Source organism: Muntiacus reevesi, chromosome 20 (assembly GCF_963930625.1).
Source record: "Muntiacus reevesi chromosome 20, mMunRee1.1, whole genome shotgun sequence".
Taxonomy (NCBI): Eukaryota; Metazoa; Chordata; class Mammalia; order Artiodactyla; family Cervidae; genus Muntiacus; species Muntiacus reevesi.
This window is the reverse complement of record NC_089268.1, coordinates 14,294,591-14,322,418: the sequence shown is the minus strand read 5'-3', so window position 1 is coordinate 14,322,418 and position 27,828 is coordinate 14,294,591. Positions and strand designations below refer to the sequence as shown.

The 27,828-nt window shown below is 38.6% G+C and overlaps 1 protein-coding gene across 1 annotated transcript in view; it reads left to right on the top strand.

Annotated features, from left to right (window-relative positions):
• BTBD9 (BTB domain containing 9) overlaps positions 1 to 27,828 on the top strand; it is a 398,742-nt gene that overhangs the window by 37,830 nt on the left and 333,084 nt on the right. Inside the window, exons 3-6 of the mRNA XM_065913307.1 lie at positions 429 to 792; positions 2,261 to 2,525; positions 9,438 to 9,657; positions 12,723 to 12,842. Of these exons, the coding sequence (XP_065769379.1) occupies positions 429 to 792; positions 2,261 to 2,525; positions 9,438 to 9,657; positions 12,723 to 12,842 (969 nt within the window). The remainder of the gene's footprint in view (positions 1 to 428; positions 793 to 2,260; positions 2,526 to 9,437; positions 9,658 to 12,722; positions 12,843 to 27,828) is intronic.

The following is a 27,828-nucleotide window of genomic DNA, read 5'->3' as shown; positions in this document are numbered from 1 at the left end:
ATAGGTTTTTAATTTCTGCCAGTCTGACAGGAAGAATAGCACCTGATTATATTTAATTGTTTTTATCTGATTATATCTTTTCCTATGGAGCTTTACTTTTTTAAACTACCTTCTTGACCTTTAACAGGTTTAAATTGATTTCACTGTTTCTCTCAAAAGAGCACTTTCATCTTTCTAATTAATGAATGTATGTTTTATTTGAGCTCTTAAGATTATTCATTAGTTGTATATAGAATTAATTCAAAATAGTTTTAAAATTATTTCTCTTGCTTTAGAGATCTATTTTAAGTGATTGTTGTGTATTTCTTCACCTGAATGTGTCACTAAACACATTTATTTTTTTTTATAATGTTGATAACCTTTATTTCATAATTTTGTAGCAAATCCTACTTGAAGTTTTCCTTATACGTTTCTTCTCTGATGTGCAGAGCATTGCTGTATGGTGGAATGCGAGAATCTCAGCCTGAAGCCGAAATCCCTCTTCAAGACACCACTGCAGAAGCATTCACAATGCTGCTTAAATACATTTACACTGGGCGGGCGACGCTGACAGATGAGAAGGAGGAGGTGCTGCTGGACTTTTTGAGCCTGGCTCATAAATACGGATTTCCGGAGCTGGAGGATTCCACCTCTGAGTACCTCTGCACCATTCTTAACATTCAGAATGTCTGTATGACTTTTGATGTCGCCAGTCTCTACTCACTTCCCAAGTTAACTTGCATGTGCTGCATGTTTATGGACAGAAATGCTCAGGAGGTGCTCTCAAGCGAAGGCTTCCTCTCCCTTTCTAAGGTGTGTCTTTGGCTCAAGTAATTCACAGGCAGTATGCATTGTTTTGTTTATATCTGTAGAGAAGAAATATAGCAGTGGACTAAGAATAAAAAGAAAAGCTATTAGTGTGGAAGAGGTGGTCTGTCTAGCCATCTGCCTCTGGCTACTGAGACTCTAGATCACATAAGAGGGAGGCAGATCGCTGCTGCTTTCTTTTAAGGTTCTTCTGGTAAGTTCTGTGTGCAAGAGACCGTGCCGCTTGGTGGTGGTTCTCAATGTAATGATATCAAATAGACTCTCTTGTGGTGTTGCATACTGTTTTTTGGTTTTGTATCAGTATTTCTCTGACAGAGAGTGCAACTGATGATTCCTTATTTATGAGGGGGGAAGTTCATAAAGGAGATAATGATGTATTGTTGTTGTTCAGTTGCGAAGTCATGTCTGACTCTTTTTGATCCCATGAACTGCAGCACGCCAGGCTTACCTGTCCTTCACTGTCTCCTGGAGTTTGCTTAAACTCATGTCTATTGACATGAGTGATGCCATCCAACCCTGTTGCCCCCTTTTCCTCCTTCCCTTAATCTTTCCCAGCATCAGGGTCTTTTCTAATGAGTTGGCTCTTCACATCATGTGGCCAAAGTATTGGAGCTTCAGCATCAGGCCTTCCAATGAATAGTCAGGGTTGGTTTCCTTTAGGATTGACTGGTTTGATCTCCTTGCAGTCCAAGGGACTCTCAAGAATCTTCTCTAGCACTACAGTTTGAATGCATCAATTCTTTAGTGCTCAGCCTTCTTATGGTCTTTAAGTCACTGGTTTTGTTTGTTTTCCTCTTTTGGCACAGAATTCACTATTGTACAATGTTTTATACCATATAATAGCTAGAATAAAACTATTTTTTCTCCAGTCTTCCTTTGAACCCTGGTGGTTGTCTTTCCTTTCCCTTTCTGTGTTGCTCCTAGGACCTGGATATTTTGAATGGGAAAACCTATTTGAAAAGCTACATGTCTTGCTTTGCATGTAACTATGATTTTTACTTAATTTTTACAGGCAAGGATCTTATAAGGCTATACCAGTGTTGCTGGAAGTCAGTTTAGGAATATGAGAACCAAAAATATGGTAGAGCAATGATACTGTGGAACAAAAGATTTTGAATTTTAAATAGCTAGATGTATCTTACTGACTTAGGGACGTAAATTCTGCTAAAGAACGTGTACAGAGCAACAGCTTCTCACATTGCCATTTTTCTTGTTATTTTATTAAAGATGGGTGCACATGTGTTGAAAAGACTAGGTACAAGATGTCTACAGCTGTTCACACAGCCATAATGGGCAAGAGTATATGGCACAAAGAATAAGGAAAGAAGATGGTCAAGAAGAGTTAATTGCTTAAATATAAGTGATACTTGCAGTTCAGTAAAGTTTTACTTATTGATCATACACATGGTTGAGCCCCATAATAACTGGAATTTTTCCTTTTTATCCTTTTCAGACAGCACTTTTAAACATCGTATTAAGAGATTCATTTGCAGCTCCTGAAAAAGATATTTTCCTAGCCTTGTTGAATTGGTGTAAGCATAATTCAAAGGAGAATCATGCTGAAATCATGCAGGCTGTGCGTTTGCCTCTGATGAGCCTCACTGAACTTCTGAATGTCGTGAGGCCTTCAGGACTGTTGTCTCCTGATGCCATCCTGGATGCTATTAAAGTTCGATCAGAGAGCCGGGACATGGACCTCAATTATAGAGGCATGCTCAGTAAGTACCTGTTTATGCCAATCTCACCAAAAAGTTTTGTTTGTATCCTATGACAGTCTCAGTGACAAAACTAGCTACCAAATTGTAGTTCAGGTGTACGTGGTATGTGTCAGTCTGAGAACGTAGAGCTCTGCTTCCTGTGGATTGCCTTTCCTGGTCCTCCTTCTGCTAACTCCTCCTAATATTGCTTAGCCTTTGTAGACCACAAAGTATGTATTTCTTGCTATTTCTGGACGAACTTCTCTAGTGCTCTCTGGAATGTCAGGAATTTTATACTTTCATGAGAAGTTTCTTCTCATGTTAAGACCTTTCCTCCTTCCCTCCATCAAATCAGTACTGAATACATGCTATATACTTATTATTTCAGGTACCATGAGCATGGGGATTCTAAACATTAATACCAATAATAATGGGTAACACTTATATAGCATTTCCAATATTTACATGGTATTTTTCTTATAAATAAAAATAATAGCAGTGAACACAACATTTAAAACTAACATCAACATTCAACACACTTGAGTAGTCTGTAGCAGTTGCTTGATGAATTAATGCAAGAACTGACTGGAAGCAGTGGAAGCATATTACTGCTGTATAGAAAGCAGTCAAAGCCGGTGATAAAGAATTGAAACCTGGGCTAGAGTATAGAGAAAGAAGTGAAAATCTAAAGTCTGAGACTTGGAGAAGACCTTTGGCCAGGGGTCCAAAGGTAGAGAAGGAAGAATTAAAGGTAGGAAGAAAACTGGGGTAGAGTTACAGAGGAGAGAGCGTTTCTATGTAGAAGGGTGGTCAGTGGTATCTGGTGGTGCTGGGAAGACAAGAAGAAGAAGAATTGAGAGAAAATTTTTGGATATCAACTGTGTGGATATAAATTGGTAGTAGTCTGGACAGAAGCTTAACTATACGGAGAATTAGGCTATAGGTTTGAAAATATAGTAAATACCATGTATGACTACCTGGTGTGTATATTGGAGTAAAGGTCGTAGAGAAATTGTATGGTAGCTAGAGGGAACAGGTCAGGAAAGACCAGGTAAGAAGTTAGAGGTGCTGGAAAATGGTACTGATTAAGGGTCAGCCTTTGATAAAGGGTGGGAGGAGGGAGAGGGGAGAAGTAACAAGAGGAGTAATATAGTTTTGGCCTTTGTAAATCTTCATTGTTGGATCCTTTCTTACATAAGCTCCTTTTCCCCGCTTCTTGTCCTAGTTTTGACTGAGGGGTTGATAGGGCCCCAGGCCCAGTTTCATTATTGCTGTAGGTAGATTTGGGACATTGCTGCAGAAGTGAGGAGATGCTTTGGATGTTTCATGTAGTTACTGGAAGCCTGGAGTTGATCAGCTGGTCAATATAGGTGTCAGACCTGGGTTACAATAGGCCCATGAAATTACCAAGAAAGGGGGTGATCAACCAGTTGAGGAGCATTCAGTTCCAAAATGATATACTGCTTATAAATGTTAAATTCTTCATTTTGGAATAATTCAGTGGGAGCTCAAGGAGGAGATTGTACAAATGCTTAGGAATCTTCTAACTTATAAACTTGAAAAATGACTAAGTAGCAGACTCTTTTTCTGACTTTTTCATTATATGAATAGTAAAATTAATAATAGAAATACTGAGCATTTCACTTTCTTCTCAGACCCTAAAATATAGGATAGTTATTTTATAAGTAAATGTTATTCAGACATTCATATTATTTTTTAAAAAATCCAGTTTCTTCACTGTTTGGGGAAAAGAGGTCTAAAAATTCAGAACTATTCCTGAGCTGACGGACTAGAAAGACAATTCTGCTTATTTTGAAATTATTGATGAGATTTGTTTGTTTCTTTGTTCTTCCCTGGGTATAGGTTCGGAGTCTTCGGGGACTTCCCATGAAACATTGAGAGGTTCTCTCTTGGGACTAGGGAATTAGTATCTAGGGGCACAAATACTAACTCCTTTTTTTTTAGTTCATTATTATTGGTTACTGCACAGTTTAATGCTTACAGTTGCATATCAAATTAAAGCAATTTCCACCCACCCCTTAAAAAAAAAAAGGATCCAAAGGATATTTTTTTTAACTTACCAGTGGTCTGTCTTTTTGAGAATGTGCTATAGACGTACTTGTGTACATATATAATGATGAGCATCAGTCTATATATCTGCAGAAAGGAAATTAACTTTTTTTTTTTGGAAATTAGCTTTTTAATTAATTTTTTTCCTTAGGATATTTAAGCTGCTTGTGTTCAGACCATTTCTTAATACTCAGTTTTGTCCTAGCTGTGGAGCTATTTCTTCCTTGAAAGTTAGTGCTTTTTCTCTTCTGACTGAGTTATACTTCGTTTTGTGTATTCAGGTTTTAGGCTTTGGGAAAAAGAACAGTAATTTCTTGTTTCTTCATGCATATAACAGATAGCACATCACAGATTCTGTCCTTAAGATGTTTTTTATTGGCTAAAAGTTGATGTGCTTTCTTGGCCTGCTAATTTATAGTATTGGTTTATGTTTGGGTGTGTGTGTGTGTAAATCTGTGCTCTAGGTATGTGGTGCCACACACCTATTCCCATAGTTTTCAATAACTAGACTGAGGGGGCTTGCCACTGTGAAACTATAATTGTTGCTTTTTTTGGCCTACATTCCTACTCAGAGTGAGCTTCTTAAGGACTGTAGCTATATTTCCCCCCCCCATCTTTTCCCAGCACCTAGCACAGTGTCTTAATCTAGACTTTTCCAAATAAATGAATGACTGAATCTATCACTTGTTTCTAAACCAGAATTTAAAATTTGTCTCATCTATCACATAAAGACAGTAATAACAATGAACCTTTAATATTTTGAAAATTCTTTGACTCTGTTAGTATTGCCTTCCCAATTGTAGCTTTCAGTATCTTCATCTGTAAACTAGGGGGTTCACAAGTCATCCACTGAAGATTCCTCCACGGATGCCTTTCGTGTCTGATATGCACTCTTGTCTCCAATTGATGGTGCGCTGCGGGAGGGCTGGAGGGCTGAGTCCAGCACAGTGACTAGCACACAGAAAGCAGCTTTAGGAATTTATTTTTCTTTTAAATAAATTGGACAACAATCCCTTTCAGTTCTTGCATGTTTTCATTCTGTGATCTTTATAAGTAACTTGCCTAGAGTTAGAGGGAAATCGATGCCTGAGCTGGAACCAAAGTGCTCATCTGACTCATGAGGCCAGTACTCGTTGACAGTCTTCTGCCTGAGCTATTTTCTGTTTCTGTTTTGTGGTGTGTTTGAGTACAAGATGTGAAGACAGGCCTGCAGGAAGTGTAGATAATGAGGAAAGTTAAGGTAAGGAATGATCAGGAAAGTCATCTGTAATACTTCATATGCTGGCAGGGAGCATCCATACATTTTTTCAGGGAAGTCAAGTTGGGGAATAGAGTATGATTTAGGGGACAGAACTGGGTAAAGAGATTGCAGGGGGCAGAGAACTAAGTGTGGATCCAAATGATCCATCAAGGGTTAACAGCCATCTCAGCCTAGATGTAATCGAGAGTTCAATAAAGGATGATTAAGAACATGAAGCGATTAAAGAAAAACACACAAGATAATTAACCCAGCACCATTCAGATTTTGGCACTATGTAGCTAGGGGCTGGTCCTGCTCCACTTCTTAGTGTTTCTTTCTAATGATTGACTTTTTTCTGACTAACTGTGGAACTTTATAGAGTTTCATTTTCTTTCCTTAGTATTTGTAAAATGCATAAAAAATTAGAAATGTAAAGAAAACAATTATTGTTGTCTACTGTCTTGTTTAATCTCTACCACCCTATTTTTTTGAGAGCTCTTTTGTCTACTGATAGACAAAAAATAGGCAGTAAGAATATTTGTGGCTTGAATTATTTTGTTATGACTTTAATTTTTTTTGTGATCATTTTCCCTTTTAAATTCATCATTTAGTTATAGATTCTGGGGGAAAAAATAATTGGAGTTGTGTTTTTAATCCTGTGAGATACTCAGATTATACTCAGATACTCAGATACCATGAGAGAATTTCCATTTTTGTAGATGTTCCCAATTTTGAAGTGAAAGATACTTACAGGGAATCTATATCAAGAACAATTAGATAAGTTCTCAAGTTCTCTTGAAATAAACTTCAGAAGAGAACTTAGAATTGTGGTAGAAATTTCATTTCCATTTTAGACATTCAGCTACAGCCACTCAAAACTCTTGTGCCTCATATGTTATTCTTTGCTTGATAAATTTTAGAAGTGAAAAAGCTTATGTTTAGAGAAAATCAAAGGATAGCAGCAGGCTCTACGTCTGAAAGCTCGAGTGTCCCCTTCTTTATCTTGGTCTTGACTCGTGGTGTCAGAGCTGGAGGATATGCTTCCAGTGGTCAGCAGCAGCAGACATCGGATACCTACATTCTGTACCCAGCAGTAAGGGAACAAAAGTTTGTTTTTACTAAGTAATGACACGTCACTGATACCTAAAAATCACAAATTTGAAACCTTTGTTCGCTTGCTTTATAAAATGCTTCATCTCAAGATCAGAGGCCTCAGCTTCTCTCTGTTTGGTTCACTGAGGGACCCCCAATGCTTCACATGGTACAGAATGGGTCCTTGGTAAATGTTTTTTGACTAATTGAATGCTTATACTTATATAGTACTTTAGTATATATTTGCAGTATAATTTTTACAGTAGCTCTGTGGATGGGTTGGGTAAATTATTATTGGTTTTAGATGAGAAAACAGATTCAGAGAGATTAAGAGACCTCATCAGGGATAGTAGGTGGTAGAGCCCGAGTCTCAAACTTAGGTTTTCTCATTTTAAGTCCAACTTAAAACAACAACAACAACAACAAAGTTTTATCAGACTGTTTCTTTCCTTTGGGACTTAAGTAACCTTAGAAGGAAGAGCTAGTAGGAGGGGAAAAATATGGTCTTCCCATGAGAAACCCTTTATGATGATAGTAGCAGGGCAGGGGCCCTGGTAACAGACCACCTGTGTTCTAATAACACCTCTGCTCCTTGCTGACCGCATAGCCTTGGGCAACAAAGTTCACCTAATCTTTCTCTGCCTCCACTTCCCCATCTGCGAAATGAATGTAATAGGAGTCCTACACTCAAATTGTTATGAGAACTAGGTCAAAGGAATTGATAACGTTTGTTAGATAAATGAAAAACAAATATAAACGCTGTGTGTGATTTTCATGAGCTAATAGAACTTTTGTTGTTCAGTCATTAAGTTGTGTCCAACTCTTTTTGACCCCATGGACTGCAGCATACCAGGCTCCTCTGTCCTCCACTAATAGAATTTAGGAAGTTATAAACTGAAACTGTCTTTTGGACAGGGAGATCAAACCAGTCAATACTAAGGGAGCTCATCCCTGAATATTCACTGGAAGGACTGATGCTGAAGCTCCAGTATTTTGGTCATCTGATGCAAACAGATGACTTCTTGGAAAAGTCCCTGATGCTGGGAAAGATTGAGGACAGAAGGAGAAGAGGGCATTAGAGGATGAGATGGCTGGATGGCAGCACCGATGCAATGAACGTGAACTTGGGCAGGCTCATGGTGAGAGACAGGGAGGCCTGGTGTACTGCAGTCCATGGGGTCGCAGGGAGTCAGACATGACTGGGCGACTGAACAACAACAGACTGGAACTGAGCACATAAGCCTCTGGTGGTAAGAAGTTGATCACGACTAGGTTTTATTTTCATTTGGTTTGGTTTCTGAGTTTCCTTAGTCTTTTGCAGGTTAACTAAATTCAACCGAGACCTTATTTTTCAGCTGCATTTTTTATCATCAGCTGGAGCCACTCTCTTTACCTGTCTTCAGTTGAAAAAAAAGTTTTAAAATCTGCATTTTCTTAGAAATCTGCAATGATAAATTGCTCCTTTTCCCTAAGAGCCTAATTATAGCTCATACTTTCACCTAGTCAGATCACACAGCCAAGATATATATATTCTGTGAGAATTCAGCATTTATTTATACCATCTGTAAACTTGGCCAGTGCTCTTATTGTGTGCTTTTTTTACACATGTTTTGTAAAAATAATGGCAGTTTTTTAGAGCTTAGTCTGTGCTTTGCAAAGATCTTTTCATTTAATTCTTCAACCAAAACACCTGTGGGATAGATGATGCCCTATTGAGAAACTGAAGTTCAGAGAATGTGACTTCCACAGAGTGACACAGCTACTTAAAGGTGGCAGCATAATTTAAACCCTGCCTTCAGAGCTCAAGATCTTAACATCTGTTTTATGTTGCTTCTTATCACTCCATGGAGAGACTGTCAACGTTACAGTGTTAGTACCTGGAAGACAGGTTTCCAGATCTGTGAAGCAAAATTCGCGTAGAGAACTTCAGTCTTAGGAAATTGAGTCTTAGTACATCTAGTGTTGGAGAAGGGAAGAAGAGGGTAAGTTATAATCATAATATTAATTTTGATGACAGACTGAACTTTTATTTTTAAAAGTGTATCTTCTTTTAAACATATTCTTGTTTTTTAAATAACTGATTCAGCATGTCCTTGTATGACCAACAGCTCTGCTGTATTGAAAATTTTCTCTTTCTGTTCTGTCAGAAATTGGACCTATCTACTTTGCTTTTCTATTTTTTGCTCAGTCCAGGTGGCAGGTATAGGTCATTTTACATGCTATTTTTGTCAAGTAGATAGTAACGCTTCTAATAGAATGAATTCAGCAGAGCTGATTTGTTTGTCCTAGAACATGTTTTTTCCTAATATTTACCACTTTTTCTTAGTCATAACCAGTCCCAGGCACTTAGTTGCTATGGTGGTGCCATTAAATTTCAATTGTGATGGAATCTTAATCCTCACAGACATTCCATATCTCCTCTCTCTCGTTAAATGCATATACTAGAATCAACTAGAATTTTAATCTTTTCCCCCAAATATGGAAAATTTAATAAGTAATCGTTAACCTTGCTTTTTCTATTTTTCACTTAGTACCCGAAGAAAACATTGCAACTATGAAGTATGGAGCCCAGGTTGTGAAAGGGGAGCTGAAGTCTGCCTTATTAGATGGTGACACTCAGAATTATGATTTGGATCATGGATTTTCTAGGCACCCAATTGATGATGACTGTCGTTCTGGCATTGAGATTAAGCTAGGTCAGCCCTCCATTATCAATCATATACGGATCCTCCTGTGGGACCGAGATAGCCGGTGAGTCATTAGCATGACTTGGAGAGAAACTGACATGTTTGATTGAGATGGCCTAATTTTGTGGTCATCAGCTTTGGTTTTACAAATTTGATGTTTTGTATCTTTGTCATCATTTTGCTGTTTCTCTTGAAGTTTAGTTTTAGGGGAAGAATTAAGTACATTTCTTTAAAACAACGTTTTTTGCTGCTTTTCTGTGTGTGAAAGTAATGAATATGTGTTTATTGTGGAAAACATAGAAAATACAGAAAAGCACAAAGAAGAAAATAAAAATTACTAGTAATCTCACTGCCTATTATTAATCCTTGTACATGTCTAACTAGCATTTTTTTGTTATGCATAGTGATATAAACACAAAACAGAAACCTGTAAAACCACACATAGTTTTACAAAATAAAGATCAGGTATACAAAAAGTAACTTCATTTTTTAATGAAAACATTGTGAATATTCTACTCTTTTAAAATGTTACTTAAAAAAAATTTTTTTTAGGGACTTCCCTGGTTTTCCAGTGGCTAGGACTCTAAGCTCCCAGTGCAGGGGACCTGGGTTCAATCTCTGGTCAGGGAACTAGATCCCACATGTTGCCGCTGTAAGTTCGCATGCCACACTGAAGATCCTTCATGCTGCAGCAGAGATCGAAGATCCTGTTTGCTGCAGCTAAGATCCAGCACAGCCAGAATAAATAAATAAATTAAAAGATTTTATTGAAGTATAGTTTATTTACAATACTGTTTTTAATTTCTGCTTACAGCAAAGTGATTCAGTTATATATATACACACACACGTTTTTTTTTTCATATTCTTTTCCAATATGGTTTATCATAGGATATTGAATATAATTCCCTGTGCTGTACAGTAGGTCCTTGTTTATCCATGTAAAATGTTACTTTTAATGATTGTTTCGTATTTTCCACCATGTGGGTTACCACTATTTATTTACTTGATTGATTACTTTTAGATATTATAAAAACTTAAAAAATCTATTTTATACTATGGATAAAGAAAAAATTGTCTTTTAGTGTGTATACATATCATTATCAAAACAAAATTGTGAAAAAGATTTGGTGGGGTTTCAAAAGTTGACCTTTCTTTCTAGCCAATCTGGTTTTCACCCACTGTGGTGTCTGGGTTCAGCCATGATGGCAGAAGAATCAGAGCAGTAGGGTGACTGAGAACTGAACAATCTCCCTCTTTACTGCTTGTCTTTAACCTAAACCCTACATACCCAGATACTGGTGTGCAGTCTTTGAGGCCCTACTCATGTTTTTTACATCTAGACAAGAAGGGCTTAATAGTAAGGATGATGAAACCCTGAAGATCTTGCTGGTTAATTCATTTTTCTTGTTAGCACCACTGACCATCACACTGGGCTTTCAGGCCATTTGAGCCAAGTGTGAGGGAAGCTTTATGAAGGGAGAGCCAGCATTTCCCATGTGTGTGGATGTTGGAAGTTCTCTCTTGGTTGTCTGTTCCCTTTATATTAAGAATATATTTCCTGATACTTATCTTATTGGATATAATATGATGTTTGTTTGGCAAAGTGGAATACATTTATGTATTATTTCCAAGAGTCTCTGATTAATAATAGAAGTAGGCACTGTTCTAGAAGTTTTACATTCATTCATTTAATTAATGATGAAATTAGTATAAAAATAATAAAAGAAAAAGGTTAATACATTTGAAACTGAAAGTAGTTATCATCATTTCCAGGATGTTAAATATTTATAGGCTACTTTGTTTTAGTATGTGCGTTGCATTCACAGGGGACTTAACTTTACCACGTACCAGTTGTTATCTCACAGAAGTTGTTATCATTCTAAGCAAAGGTGAAAAATTCAGAATCTTAAGCCAAAAAGATTCTGACATGTGTTGTAAAATTATATCCTACATTGCTGATAACCCAGAGAGGTTCAATAAAAGGTTATAACCAGTTTGAGACTGAGCGATAAAACGAATGGGAGTGAGGGGACAGCAGAAAATGAGGGGATGACACAAAATAAGCTGACCTTTTCTGGTCACAACTGTTGGTTGCAGGCTGACATTTATGGTCACCTAAATCTTCTGAGATTGTTCCTGTTGATATTACAGTACAAGTAATAACTGCATCTCAAATTTAAATTTGGCTTATGACAGGGGAATATAGATTTGTTCAGGATGGCACCAGCATGTAATGGTCCAGGGTAGCTGACCAGGGGAGGATGATAGGCTGTTTTCATTACTGGCAGATTATTAGCTGCCAAATTTTAAGTTGTACGGAAAAGAAACACGTAATATCTCTTCACCCATGTCATTTATTGTTCTGCAGGCTGCGTTTGTGTGTGGGATGGTAGGAGCCTGGGAGGGATCAAGAGATAAGCTGGCCTCGGTGAGGAAATGTTCAGAGTTGCCTTTGCTCCTGAGAGAGTAGGGCTGAGCACCCAGGCCAATGAAGGCAGAAGGAGAAAGCACCCTTGTCTATTTTCTGTCCTCTTTCTGTCATCGCTTTATTAATCCGCTAATATGGTGTGTGCAGGGCATCCTGGTCCTGTTATGTCTTCAATACCTGATAACATGCCAAGCACCATGCTAGACCCTGAATATATGCAGATAAATATGGCATGGTATATGTTCTTAAGGAACTTGAGACTTTCCCTGGTGGCTCAGCGATAAAGAATATGCCTGCGATGCAGGAGACTCAAGTTCAGTCCCTTTGTCAGGAAGATCCTCTGAAGAAGGAAATGGCAACCCACTCCAGTATTCTTGCCTGGGAAATCCTATGGACAGAGGAGCCTGATGAGCTGCAGTCTGTGAGTCACAAAAGAGTTGGACGTGACTCAGTGACTAACCAACACGTTCTTAAGCAGCTTGAGACCTAATAAGGCAGACAGACATGCAAAGAGATAACTTCAGTACATATTGTAAATGCTGTGTTAGGGCGATCTACACAACATCATCAGGATTTGGTCGTTGTTCAGAAAACCTAATACATAGGTAGTGTATTTTTGTACCTTTTAACATTTTATTAAAATTCCACTTGTTATTTTAATATGGTCCTTTTTTTTCTGCCTTTTTCCTTTTGATTCATAGGTCTTACTCATACTTCATTGAAGTGTCAATGGATGAACTTGATTGGATCAGAGTGATTGATCATTCACAGTATCTGTGCCGTTCGTGGCAAAAGTTATATTTTCCAGCCCGCGTCTGCAGGTAGTTCTTATGGCTTATAAATGATATTGATGTTTGTTTAAAGAGATATGAATGTTGAGAAACAGATTTCGTTTTCTGTCTCATAGAAGAAAAGTTTTTCAGGGTATCAGCTACCAAATGCATTCTAACTAAAACACTTAGGGAAACTGTGGAAAATTAAACATCTTAATATTTATAGTGTACTGTGAAACTGTTTTGTACCATGTTTATGTAGTAGACCTGTAAATAAATAAGAAGGGACACTGACATGTTGAAATGCTTTTTAAATTCCATGCTATACCTTGAAAGCAGAGCGATTGTTAGGGGGTGTGTTCTTTCCACAAAAGCCAGGAGAGATATTTTTGGAGGCTTCCCTGGCAGTCCTCAGGGCCAGGAGGAGATTTTTGACTGCCATTGTGCATGTTCTGAATATCTTTGTTCTTTTTCTAGGTCAGTGAATATCTGTGGGATTTGACAGAACAGGTGTTTCTAAGTGGGGTTGTGTTTGGGGCAAGGGAGGCTGAGCTGGTGGTGCTCTAGACTCACACCCTCCCTTCAACCAGAGCACCTTAAGTTTTATTTTTGTTTTATATTCTAGCTCCATGTAAATTTGTTTTTTTAAAAGTATTGATAAACTATTCTAACATTTCATATTCTTACTTTAGGTATAAGCCATCTTTAAAGTTTTCTTTCTGAAATTCTGTAAAACCAGGATGAATGATGAATTGAGGAGTTGGGAAAAGTGGTTAAAGACCCCTGAAATTCTGTTGTGGTTTTTTTTTTCTGTTGTGCTTTTCCCCTTGGAAATTGCCCTTCAGATATCACCCTAACTCAAGAGATCAAAGGTAGAAAGTGACTGGTTTGTTTAGTTAGGTGTGACAAGAAGAGAAGGGAAGGGCTATGGTGGGTATAAGCCAGGGAGCATGCGGAGCAGGCCTCCTCACCCCCAACCCTAACTCCCCTCCACACCCTCACTCACGTTCCTGACTGACATCCACTGTGGCTGAGCCCCATCCAGATGCATTTACTCTCTTGGTCAGAAAATACCTTTATACTTACTTAACACATGATCTAACAGCATCAGGCAGAATTCTTATTCCCACCACAGGAACACCACAAAACCTTTCAGTCTCTGGTACTGTAACGAATGTTGCCTACATTTTTTTTTTTATTATGGGTATGACCAGACACATTATTGTTACCCAGGGATCCTCTTGTGTGGAAATGAAGAAAATCAATTTCATTTCCCCAAAGAGGAAGTAAAGTGTCTCAGGTCTGGCAGTTGCTCTTTTATCAGAGGGGTTTTGAATGGATTAAAATGAGAGGGACAAGAAATTGAGTGAAGATTCTGTGTCTCAGAACTGCCTAGGGATACTTTGAGAGTGACGGAGGTGCCCTGAAGTGGAGGACGGGATTGAGTCTGCATCAACTCACATTATTACGGTTGTATCCGGTTAAAAAAATAAGCAGTGTAACAACCAGAATGTCTGATGTGGTCCAAAGGACTCTGTATTTAATTTGAAACCCTAGGAACACGACTCCCAGGATGAATTGTTGTGCCTGTGATACCAGCTGTGACAAAGGCCGTGTGCTTTACTCACCTGAAAACCCCTGCCTTGTGGAGGGACACATGTGCCCTCAGTCATGATCTGTGGCTCTTAGAAAATGTAATTCTCCTGTTCACTAATGGACATTGTTTATACTCCCTTTTCCTTATTTTGCCTCCTCTGTGTGGCCTTGCCTGTGTTGTTGCTTTTGTGTGCTGTAGAGCCTGGTTGTATTTCCGATGCTAATTTTTGTCCTGTTACAGCCAGCTCCCAATGCTGGTAGAGAAAACCTGAGCAAAGGTGGTGTTAGAGATACTGATAACAAGAAAAGGAGGGAGTCCTATATGCATTTTAGTGAGAAAAATATTGTAATATTTATAACCACTTTAACTTATCATATATTTTTAAAATATTTATTTATTTATTTGGCTGTGCCGAGTCTTGGTTGCAGCACGTGGGATCCAAGTCCCTGACTAAGGATCAAACCTGGGCCCTCTGCATTGGGAACGCAGAGTCTTAGCCAGTGGACCACCAGGGAAGCCCCCTAGCTTACCATATTACTTCCTACGTTCCGGCACAAGCTCTGCCTTTTGTGAAAGTTGGCAGTTTTGGTAGTGTTTTAAAATGAACTTAGTGAGCACCTGTTGATTATCCAAAGATGCCTTGTACTTGGTGTTTCCTGTCATCACAGTCGTTTATTGACTGCCTAAACAGTGTTCTAAGTACACTTCTTCCAGAGACTTTACTGGGCACATATAAATTCTTTATTTCTTTAGCACGTAAGTGTTCAGTTTGCATTGTTAGTTAATTTGCACATTTGTATGTCACCTTTGTTCTTCAGCATCCTTTACATGTTTGTCTTATCTCTGATACCAAATTATAAGCCCTTGGGAGTAAGGAGTATGGATTCTAATCTTTTAGTATTCTTGTATGGTATTCAGGCTATGTAGGTATGCAGTAGGTACTCTGTAAATGCTAGCATGGGTTTGGGGTCAAGGCACTGACCAGGTAATGACAAGATTAATTCAATATTAGTATGTATATATTTTCATTGGTGTTTTTTACCCATGTCTTTGTTATGTATATCTGTGCTGGAAAACGTTGGATTGGTAAATGTTGTGACAGCAGATGTAAGGAAGTGGTCTGCTCTTTCTTTCTGGGCCCTTTTCAGGAATGCATGGTTGGGCTAAGTGGACTGCTCAATGTAGCCAAAAGCTTAGACTAATCACAGCCCCCTAGCCCCCAGCTGGAGATGAAGAAAAGTGACTTGGCAGTTTTGGTACAGTTTTCCATATGGTTCAGTTCAGTTCATTCACTCAGTTGTGTCTGCCTCTTTGCGACCCCATAGACTGCAGCACTCCAGGCTTCTCTGTCCATCCCGAACCCTCAGAGCTTGCTCAAACTCATGTCCATCGAGTTGGTGATGCCCTCCAACCATCTCATCCTCCTTCATCCCCTTCTCTTCCTCCCTTCAATCTTGCCCAGCATCAGGGTCTTTTCAAATGAGTCAGCTCTTCACATCAGGTGGCCAAAGTATTGGAATTTCAGCTTCATCATCAGTCCTTCCAATGAACACTCAGGACTGGTCTCATTTAGGATGGACTGGTTGGATCTCCTTGCAGTCCAAGGGACTCTTCAAGAGTCTTCTCCAACACCACAGTTCAAAAGCATCAATTTTTCGGTACTCAGCTTTCTTTATAGTCCAACTGTCACATCCGTACATGACTACTGGAAAAACCATAGCCTTGACTAGACAGACCTTTGTTGGCAAAGTGATGTCTCTGCTTTTTAATATGCTGTCTAGGTTCATCATAGCTTTTCTTCCTAGAAGCAAGTATCTTTTAACTTCATGGCTGTCATCACCATCTGCATTGATTTTGGAGCCCCAAAAAAGTCAGTCACTGTTTCCACTCTTTCCCCATCTATTTCCCATGAAGTGATGGGACCAGATGCCATGATCTTAGTGTTTTGAATGTTGAATTTTAAGCCAACTTTTTCACTCTCCTCTTTCATTTTCATCAAGATGCTCTTTAGTTCCTCTTCACTTTCTGCCATAAGAGTGGTATCATCTGCCTATCTGAGGTTATTGATATTTTTCTCGACAATCTTGATTCTATCTTGTGCTTCATCCAGCCCAGCATTTCGCATGATGTACTCTGCTTGTAAGTTAAATAAGCAGGATGACAATATACAGCCTTGGCATACTTCTTTCCCAATTTGGAACCAGTCCATTGTTCCATGTCCGGTTCTAACTGTTGCTTCTTGACCTGCATACAGATTTCTCAGGAGGCAGGTAAGGTGGTCTAGTATTCCCATCTCTTTAAGAATTTTCCACAGTTTATTGTGATCCACAGGGTCAAAAGCTTTGGTATAGTCAATAAAGCAGAAGTAGATGTTTTTCTGGAATTCTCTTGCTTTTTCTGTGATCCAGAGGATGTTGGCAATTTGATGTCTGGTTCCTCTGCCTTTTCTAAATCCAGCTTGAACATCTGGAAGTTCTCAGTTCACATACTATCATTACTTTGCTAGCGTGTGAGATGAGTGCAATTGTGTGGTAGTTTGAACATTCTTTGGCCTTGCCTTTCTTTGGGATTGGAATGAAAACAGACCTTTTCCAGCCCTGTGGCCACTGCTGAGTTTTCCAAATTTGCTGGCATATTGAGTGCAGCACTTTAACAGCATCATCTTTTAGGATTTGAAATAGCTCAGCTGGAATTCCATCACCTCCACTACGTTTGTTCTTAGTGATGCTTCCTAAGGCCCACATGACCTCTTACTTTAGGATGTCTGGCTCTAGGTGAGTGATCACACCATCGTGGTTATCTGGGCCATGAAGATATTTTTTGTATAGTTCTTCTGTGTACTCTTGCCACCTCTTCTTAATATTTTCTCCTTCTGTTAGGTCCATAGCGTTTGTCTTTTATTGTGCCCATCTTTGCATGAAATTTTACCTGATATCTCTAATTTTCTTGAAGAGATCTCGAGTCTTTTCCATTCTATTGTTTTTGTCTGTTTCTTTGCATTGATCACTTAGGAAGGCTTTCTTATCTCTCCTTGCTATTCATTGGAACTGTCCATTCAGATGGATATATCTTTCCTTTTCCCCTTTGCCTTTTGCTTCTCTTCTTTTCTCAGCTATTTGTAAGGCCTCCTCAGACAACCATTTTGCCTTTTTGCATTTCTTTTTCTTGGGGATGGTCTTGATCACACCCTCCTGCACCATGTCATGAACCTCTGTCCACAGTTCTTCAGGCACTATGTCTATCTGTTTTATATGGTACTTAGAACCATCTTCTATCTTTTCAGCTTTGTCTTTGTCAGGAAAAGACAATTCTGCTATACCCATAAATTTCCCTTCCTTCACATTGCCTTCTTGGCTATCTAGGAAACTCTTCAAGCCCTTGCATAGAGTTCTTAGATGGTGGAGCCTGGAACTGAACAAAAAACACTAATAAGTGGAATACTGAGTGGCCTGGGGATGTTTAAAAATTTTTTTCTGGCTTTTTGTCAACATGGTGCTAGTATATTGGCAGCTGTATAATGTTGCTGAAATATGAGAAGACTTGAAAACATGGATGTGAATGTGTGTAGAGGTAGGCTGCATGTGGTTGGTAGCTAGAATTACTAGAGCCATTTGGTGTAAAGCCTGAGAGTTGAAGAAGAATAGTTGCCTTGAGAGCCAAGTTCTTAACAATACACCTGTTGAGAGAGGAAAGGAAAGAATGGGTGGTAGATAGGTTTACTGCTGGAGCTGATGAGAGGAGTGAGAGGAGAATGCAGAGGAGCCAGAAGGGGTGTTGAACAGGGTGCAGCCTGAGTTCAGAACATGACACAGGAAGGGTTGAACTCAGTTAACACTAAACTGGGCCTCTTTTTTCCTTCCCTTTTGTTTTTAATTATCAAAATGGAAATGCCATTTTATGACATTTTAATTATTAAATTGCAATATAGTGCTAGTTGCTCAGTTGTGTCTGATTCTTTGCAACCCTATTGACTGTAGCGAACCAGGCTCCTCTGTCCATGGAATTCTTCAGGCGAGAATACTGGAGTGGGTAGCCCTCCCCTCCTCTTTGACCTTCCCGACCCAGGGATGGAACCCGTGTCTCTTGCAGGTGGATTCTTTACTGTCCGAGCCACTGGAGAAGCCCGAATTATAGTATAGTATACATTTCAAACACTGGTAAAGCCTGCCCTCTGCTAAGGCTGTGCTCAGCTTCCACCAGTAGCACATAGAAATGCCGTGTCTCTGAACCCTCACCGGTGCAGGCATTGTCAACATTTGCCAGTGTGATTTAAGATTTGCGTTACCTTTATCATCAGTGAAGTAGGATATCTTATAGTACTTGACATTGATTATTTCTCATTTATAAAAAGTCTATTTTTGTCTTCTGTATATTTTTCTTCCAGTGTGATTATCTTTTTATTTTTGGCTTGTGAGAACTTTATGTTGATATATGCATCTTGATATACATGTATAATATAGTATATATGTGTCATATATATTTTTATACTTGTTTGTATATGTATGTTTTATATGATTATGCTTTTGCCTATCATGTATATTTTATTAGTTTTTACTATTTTATCAGTACTTTTTATCATATGGAATTTTATGTTTAAAAAAAAGTAAGCGAATCTGTCCATCTTTTTTTATGGTTTCCAGTGGTCTGATATTATGTTTAGAAGGGTGTTCCTCACTCCAGCATTAGAATGTTATATTTTTATTTTTATTTTATTTATTTTTTTTAGAATGTTATATTTTTAGAAGTTTTTCTACTTGTTATTTTTACCCTTATATCTAAATATTTAGTCCAGCCAGAACATTTTTCATGTATATTTTCAGATAGGGAAAGTCACCTGACTAACGATCATTTATTCAATAATTGTTCTTACCACACTGGTATGAACAGCCATATTTGTCATGTGCTAAATTCTAACATATACTCTACTCTGTTCATTGATTTCTTTGACCGTTAATGAAAGTGTTTTAATCATTCTGGTTTTCCCTTCCCTCCTTTTTCTTCTTTTCTTAGAACTAGAGATAATGTGCCAAATGTGTCATGGATAAAAGGGTGTCATAGAACATCTGCTGGCCTTGTCTTAGTCTCACTGGTCACAGTAGAGGCCACAAATGATGAAAAACATCTCACTAGAATGGTTCTGCTTTTACATACAACAAGACATTTAGGCGTGCTTCAACAGCTAAGAAAATAGATTTTTCTTTATTTATTCATCTGTATATTCATCCTTTACTCACTCATTTCACAAATAACCTCCTTCTTTGTGCTATGCATTGTATTAGGAACTGAGGCCATAACACTGAAGAAGACTGCCAAGGTTTCTACTCTCATAGAATTTGGGAGGAACAGATATAAACTGTAAGAAAACATCTGGTAATTTTAAGTGTTGTTAAAATGGTACTGTGATGGTGACCAGGGTCGAGGAAGAGAGTGGCTATTAAAATAGGAGATCGCTGAAAGCCCGAGAGGGGAGCTGGGGGTTTCAAGCAGAGATTTAAGAGGATGATATTCTCTGGTCTTTGTTGTAGATATTTGGGCTTTCTTTGGTGTACACTGAATGTTATTCAGGAGTAACTGGTCTACTGTAGGAGGCCTCATTAGATGAATACTAAAACTGTGCTGCTTCTTGGTTTAGGGCACTTTAATCTCTTTTATTGCTACCATACATTCCAAGTCCCCTCTCATCCCTGCCATCATTAGATGCAGCATAATTTTTTCTACCCATTTTCATTAGATTATAGTACCTAACAGTGCTATAGATCTACAAGACATAAAACAAATGAGAAAATAAACATTGCTATTTATGGAAGCATCCTTTCCCTACCATATTAGCGTTGTACAAAAGCATGTGTGTCTTCCATTTTTTCTCTTTTGTTCCCCCCCAACCTCATACCTGGGCACTGATGTATTTATTTACTTTTAAAGGCAGACACGTTTATATTAATCAGTGGTTCTCATCAGGATGCTTTACAATCATACCTAGAATTATGCTGAGCCTTTATTTATATGATTCATGTCTTCAGAATTCAAGAAATGCCTTATTCAGCTGTAAAGGAAGAAGGAACAGGTTCAGTTTTTAAAAGTAATCATTTTAGTTCATATTTTAATAATAATTTAGTTTGAATCGTACCTCCACCTACAACTTTGATATCATAATTGAACTAATACAGAGTGACCTGCAAGCAGAGGAACATTCTCTTCTAAGAGTGCAAAGCAAAATGTAGCCACATGGTGTCACTAAATCATAACAGTTTTACTTCGGGCTGAGGAGAGATTAAAATTGCTTTTTTTTAAAAACCGTATTTAAATATAAATTGTTCTGAAGTCTGTGATTTGTGAAATAACATGTGAAGCTATTTGTACTATTTAAGTCTTTCTACTCATGTGGAGCATTAATTATGCCTGAAGTCCGCAGAGGTACATTCAGGTGCTAGCCAGCCCTTGACTCGTCATCTGCCAAGTATAGCAGATATGTGGGCTTCTGTAGTACAGCTATTCAGTTTCATACAAATAAGTTCTTTTTTTAAATCTTCCTTTCAAATTTTGAAATAAATAGAAGAATAACTCAAAGGAAATAGATCCATTAAATATTTATAAGGAATCAGGGAGCAGAAGAGAGGAGTGAAGAAGAGAGAGAGAGGGTTATAGGACCTCAGAGGAGAGACAGGAGAACAGTCTGACATTTATTGAGTGTCTGTTGTGGGCTAGACACATACTGCTCCTTTATATGATTCTCGTGATAGTTCTAGGAGAGGAACACCACTAACTACCATAATTGTACAAATGCCCAGACTGAGCCTCAGAGAAGTTAAATGTGCAGGTCTGTCGGATTACCGTTAAAGCGACAGTCCAACAGTGCCTCTGCGGACTGAGGTGAAGCAGTAGCTGTGCTCGAGGGCAGGGGGAGACACGGGGCCCTGCTCAGGCTCTTGCTGCCTCTTCCAGGAGCCGTTTCCAGGAGTGCTGGGACAGAGGGCCTGAGGTGGCCACGCTCTGCTCCTGCCGGCCCTAGTCCCCCTCGTGACGGGTACGGAGGAGGAGGCGGAGGCAGAGCAATTTCCTCTTTTAAAATGCCCCAAAAGGAGTGTGGCAATCCTTTATGTATGTTTTGTCAGTTTTTCAATAGACCTTTGAATTTTCCTGCCCCTTAGTTCTCCATGAGATGATTTTAGGCTTTATTATTATGGAATGCAGCTGCTGTTTTTAACTCTTGATTTGTTTTGCTTCAGTTGTGTTTAGAAACAAGTTTTGTGTATTACAGAATTTCTCTTCACAAGGTCTCCTTACATCTTGAATTGCTTCTTTTTTTGTTGATGAATTTTATGTTATTTTCACTTAGGATCCTTTTATTAGGCCAAAAATATTTTCCACTGTGTTTTGTATTCAGTAAGACCTTTGAGACATGGTTATTTGTGCTTAAGTTTTTCAATTGAATCTAGGCTTTTTGTTTTTGTTTTATTTAGTTTAAAGGATAATAACATGTTGAGCTGCTTTTGTGTATAGTGGAGGAGTTGAAACATGAGAAAATAGAACAGGAAAATACAAAATTTTCCTTTGCATTTTATCTTATAATTTTAGAGTATAAATTAGCATCTTTTGGTAAGTGTGAGATGATGTTAATAACACCAATGACCTGTCATTACTACTGCAAACAGCCATTGTCTGTTTTTTATTCTGGAAGGGCAAGAACTATATTTGGTAGTAGTACAGTTGCTTCCCAAGCACTTTCAGGATTAAGTTCAGATAGTACCTCCCTAGTTGATGATTAAACATTTTTTTCCCCCTTGTTTTCCCTCTGCTTGTTGCACTGTGCTTAGTCGCTCAGTCGTGTCTGACTCTTTTGCGACCCCATGGACTGTAACAGCCCGCCAGGCTCCTCTGTCCTTGGGGATTCTCCAGGCAAGAGTTCTCGAGTGCATTGCCATGCCCTCTTCCAGGGGATCGTCCCAGCCCAGGGATTGAACTCAGGTCTCCCACATGGCAGGTGGGTTCTTTACCATCTGAGCCAGCAGGGAAGTCCTTCCCTCTCCTTCATTCTACTCTGTTACTTATAGAACTTACTTGTCAGACATTCATTCAGCAAACAGATATTTATTGAATACCTGTTATATTGCAGGCACTTAGTTTAGGTTCCAGCATAAAAGGATGAACAAGACACAGTTGCTACTCTCACAAACTTCGTGATATAATAAGAGTGACAACTTTCTAACGATGGATAAAGTAAAATGTGATCGGTACAATAATAGATGTGTGTGTATGTATGTATGTTATTCTAGAGCAAAGTCATGGGGGATCCTACAGAAGAGAGAATTTGGACAAAGGGATCAAGAGATTGAGCAGGAAAAAGTATGGGAGAAAGGATGCTCTTTTTTCTTTTGCCAAAGGCAGAGTCTGCAGTGGACTTGATCAAATCTAAACTCTTCACCCATAGCTCTGCATCACTGGGCCCTTTGCTTCTCTAGCTTCTTTTTGGTTCTTAGTATAAATTCCGTTTTCCGTCTCACCAGTCAAAATCATCTATTTAACGGGAGCTCCCTGGCAGTCCAGTGGTTTGGACCCTGAACTTTCACTGCCGAAGGCCTGAGTTCAGTCCCTGGTTGGGGAACCTAAGATCCCACAAGTCAGGCAGTAAGGCAAAAAAAAAAAAAAAAATGTTGAATGTGCCATCTCCCTGTGTGAATGTGCCGTCTGCTCATGCCTTCTACCCTGAGCTCAGAGCCTCTACATGACTGACACTTCTCTTCTCATGTGACCCTGTATAACTGTTAACTGTTTCAGGTATCTGATACTTGGTTTCATTTAGTTTTTGTTTTGTTTTTAATTTCATTCAACAAGACTAGAAGATTCCCTATGAAGAACCATAAACTAGATTAATTTTCACAAAGAATATTCAGAGAATAGTAAAACTTTTCAAGAAATGAAGGAAAAAGAATCCCTCTTTTGGAGCCAGGATTTGAGTCAGTGTGTCTTTTGCTTAGAAAAGTAAGGCACTTTTGTAGGTACTTTGTGTTGGGTATATGCTGTCTATAAGGAAGTTGACATGAGCATACCAGTTCTCCTACTCGAGATCTCCTTTTGGAATATACTGGATTAGCCAGAAAGTTTGTTTGTAAAAACCCGGACAAAGTTTTTGGCCAACCCAGTATTTTGGCACTTATGTGTGGGACTTAGAAAATCCTGAATCAGGAATGCAGGTATTGAACTGTTGCGCGTGGGACTGGGGGTCTGTCAAGGAGAAAACAAGGAAGGAATAGAAGACAAAGTCATCTGGGACTTCAGTCTCCTTTCTATGAGCCGGGTGACTCTAGCATAGGAAACGGAGGGAAAGGTGAGCTATAGAGTTGAGAGCAGAACCCCAGTAATTAATGGAAATGGTGGGGAAAGCAATTCTAGGACCTCCATCCCAGCATCTGGAGTGAATGAGGAAATAGTGAACTTTCACTCACTTTTCTTTTTGGAAGGTCAAGAAGGAGGAAGGACTGCTAGATCTTAGAGATTAAAAACAAACAAACGTGGGCATGGGCTTATTTGTGAATTACATAGTCATTTTCCAATCCTATTTACTCTGGAAATGGTAATCTAAAGAAGATACTGGTTAAGTAGTTAATAATTCTCTCAGTGGAGAATTAGGCCTATGTATATTTAAATTTTACTCCACATTGCCTAGCATTGATTGCTCTGACCTTTCATAACATTTACAGCTTGAATCACCCAATTTTGCCATTAATTACATAGTAGATCTTCTATGCCCCTGTAATTTTTTTTTTTTATGATTCCTGGACCTCACTGTATATTCCTTTAGTAGTATTTGCTTATCAGATAGCTTGTTGAATCCCTTTAGCCATCTAACATCCCTGAATTTAGGTGGCTGGAAAACAAGTCATTTTTTTTTTTTTTCTGGAGAAATCCTTTTAACATTTTTTTCCCAGTGTTAGAAGGAGATACTAGGAAACGAAAATATTTTATTCTTTTTGCAGAAAATATGCTTAAAGAGAACTGTATGTACACATCCCATGGTTAATAAAATCATCAGAGCTTTTTCAGTCATCATTATAAATGGTACAGGTTCTCTGGATCAGGGTGCTTTCTGTGGATACAAGGTTAGCTCAAGGGACACTGGACCAGAAGTGAAACCAGATTGCTTGTCGGCTGCCAGAAACTCTGGGCAGAGTGCCAGACCTGGTTCACCTTTAAAAATTCATCTCCCAGTATGAAAATAGAGGGCTTGATCCCTACAAGGAATAGTGGTAGCATGAATACTTGGACTTCCTTTGGCCCAAAGTACTTTCATTGATGCTAGGAAAGGTGGGGGTACTGATTGGTGTGGACCAGCAGCTTTGACCTCATTTAAGAGCTGTAATATTTTCTATAGCAGCCTTACTTCATTATGTTTCAAATTATAATTTCATAAGTTAATAATTGTACTTCCAAATAATGTGGGTCATATATACACTTTGAATGTGTTCTGCCTGATAGGAAGCTGTAGGTTTGACTTCTAATAGTCATAGAAATTCTATGCACATTATGAAGCTATTAGGATGTAACAGCTGTTTTAGTTCATTTCACCCTGCAAAAGAAATGTGATGCAGGCTAAAATGATCAGTAATTATGTATTTCGAAAGCTAAACCTCCAGTTACAGAAAGAGCTAATTTACACATTAGATACTGATAAAACTACAGTAAGCTATGAGTTTCAAAGTTAGTGTTATCTCCTGCCTAGGACTATGAAAGAGAATCTGTACCAAAAGACAGTTGTTTCCTCTTTGAAATGCTCTTTTACATTGCCTATTGTAATTTTGAAGTTGCAAATCAACTGTAATGAAGACCTGCTTGATAACTTTCTAAAGAAAAAGATTAGAGGAATGTTAGAGGGAGTAGGATTTAGAAGGATTTCACTTTATTTCTGTTGATCAGGGCCTACCATCTGCCTTCCATTTAATGTTGTAGAAGCATGCATGCGTTTCCCAGTTCTGAACAGATGATGTGCATGATTTGTTGAGATATATGTATATTCTGGATGTGTGTGTGTGTATATATACCTACGGTGCTTAAAATCACACTTGAAGTGTAAAACAGATAATGAGTCTCCATTTTGGGCTAATTTGCATATTCATCTCTTATACACAAAACAAAAGTCTACAATGATACTGATTTTTCTTTTCTGCTTTAGACTCAGCACTAACCAGCTGTCAACAAATATTTTGATTAAACAGTCTTCTTTATTGGGGAATTTTGGGGCACATTCTTTATATAAACACATTGTTTTCTTTGATTTCAAGGGACTTATTTTCAGTATGATTCATAGATACATCACACCGGTAAGCTGTCATGCACAAAAATATATTTCTCTCTGTAAACTTCCTTTTTACCATTGATTTCTCTAGGGCAAAAATATGGCTCAGAACAGAATATTCTACCTCAGGATACTTGCCTGTAATAAAGGTGGTAAATAAATGTATAGGCCTGCTTTAAGTAAACTGAAAAATTTAAAGTAAAAGCTTCACACACTGGACTTTTCCAGGAGATTTTTAAAGATAATTTAACAGTTCCTGTTATACATCTAAGACGTGATTGGACTACAGAAATTTTGTTCGTATTTTGACATGTATTCATCTAGTCTTTCTTTTGTGTGTAACCATACATAAACATGTTATTTATAAAAATGGTATCATGTAGCACATATTATTTTGAAATCTTGCACATATTTATTGTGGCTATTGTTCCATGTCAGGACAAGTATCTGCTTTATTCTTTTTAATAATAGCACAGTATTCTAAATATGCTATTGTTTATCTAACCAGTCCACTATTGAGGGACTATAAGAATTTTTTTGGTTTTACTATTATAGAATAATATAGTCTCTGCATGCATATTTGATTATCTCTTCACATAAGCAGAGTCAGAAGATATTACCATCTTAAAATATGACACATACTGGTAAATGCCATACAAAGCATTATACCAGTTTATTCTGACCAGTAGTTTAATAGTACCTATTTCCCTACATCTTTGTCAACAATGAGTATTATTATTTTAAGGTTTTTTTTTATCAAACTGATAAGTAAATGATAGTCTCATATTTATTTTATGGTGCAGATTTTTGATGATTTATAAAATTAAACAACTGTGCATCTGTTTGACAAGCATACATATTTTCATAGAAAAGATGAGATTTGAGTTGATCTGAAAGTGAAAGTGAAGTTGCTCAGTCATGTCCAACTCTTTGCGACTCCATGGACTGTCACCTACCAGGCTCCTCAGGCAACAGTCCATGGAGTTTTTCAGGCAAGAGTACAGGCAAGAGTACTGGAGTGGTTGCCATTTCCTTCTCCAGGGGATCTTCCCGACCCAGGGATCGAACCTGGGTCTTCTGCATTGCAAGCAGACACTTTACCATCTGAGCCACAGGGAAGCCTGAAAGGATGAGTTTTATTAATTTTTTTTCTCTGGCTGCGGTGAGCAGGGTCTACTCTTTGTTGTGATGCACCGGCTTCTCATTATGGTGGCTTCTCTTGTTGCTGAGCACAGGCTCTACGCATGCAGGCTCAGTAGTTGTGGAGCATGGGCTTACTTGCTCTGAGGCATATGGAATCTTCCTGAACCAGGGATTGAGCCTGTGTCCCCTGCATTGGCAGGCAGATTCTTAACCACTCTGCCACCAAGAAAGTCACATGAGTTGAGTTTTGATTGAGCACTTCTGGAGGATTTTTCTCATGAGATCATCTCGGAAAGTGGTTCTCAGTCAGGGGTGATTTTTGCTCCTCAGAGGACATTTGGTGATGTCTGGAGACATTTTTCTGGAAGAAAAATGGAAACAGTGACAGATTTTATTTTATTGGGCTCCACAATCACTGCAGATGGTGATGACAGCCATGAAATTAAAAGACACTTGCTCCTTGGAAGAAAAGCTATGACCAACCTAGACAGCATATTAAATAAACAGCAGAGACATCACTTTGCCAACAAAGGTCTGTCTAGTCAAAGCTATGGTTTTTCCAGTAGTCATGTATGGATGTGAGAGTTGGACCATAAAGAAAGCTGAGCACTGAAGAATTGATGCTTTTGAAGATTCTTGAGAATCCCTTGGACTGCAAGGAGATCAAACCAGTCCATCTTAAAGAAAATCAGTCCTGAATATTCATTGGTAGGACTGATGCTGAAGCTGAAGCTCCAATATTTTGGCCACCTGATGCAAAGAACTGACTCATTGGAAAAGAGCCTGATGCTGGGCAAGATTGAAGGCAGGAGGAGAAGGGGACGACAGAGGACAAGATGTTTGGATGGCATCACCAACTCGATGGATGTGAGTTGGGGCAAGCTCTGAGGGTTGGTGATGGACAGGGAAACCTGGCGTGCTGCATGCAGCCCATGGGGTCGAAAAGAGTTGGACACAACTGAGCGACTGAGCTGACTTACTGACCAGTATTCTTGCCTGGAAAA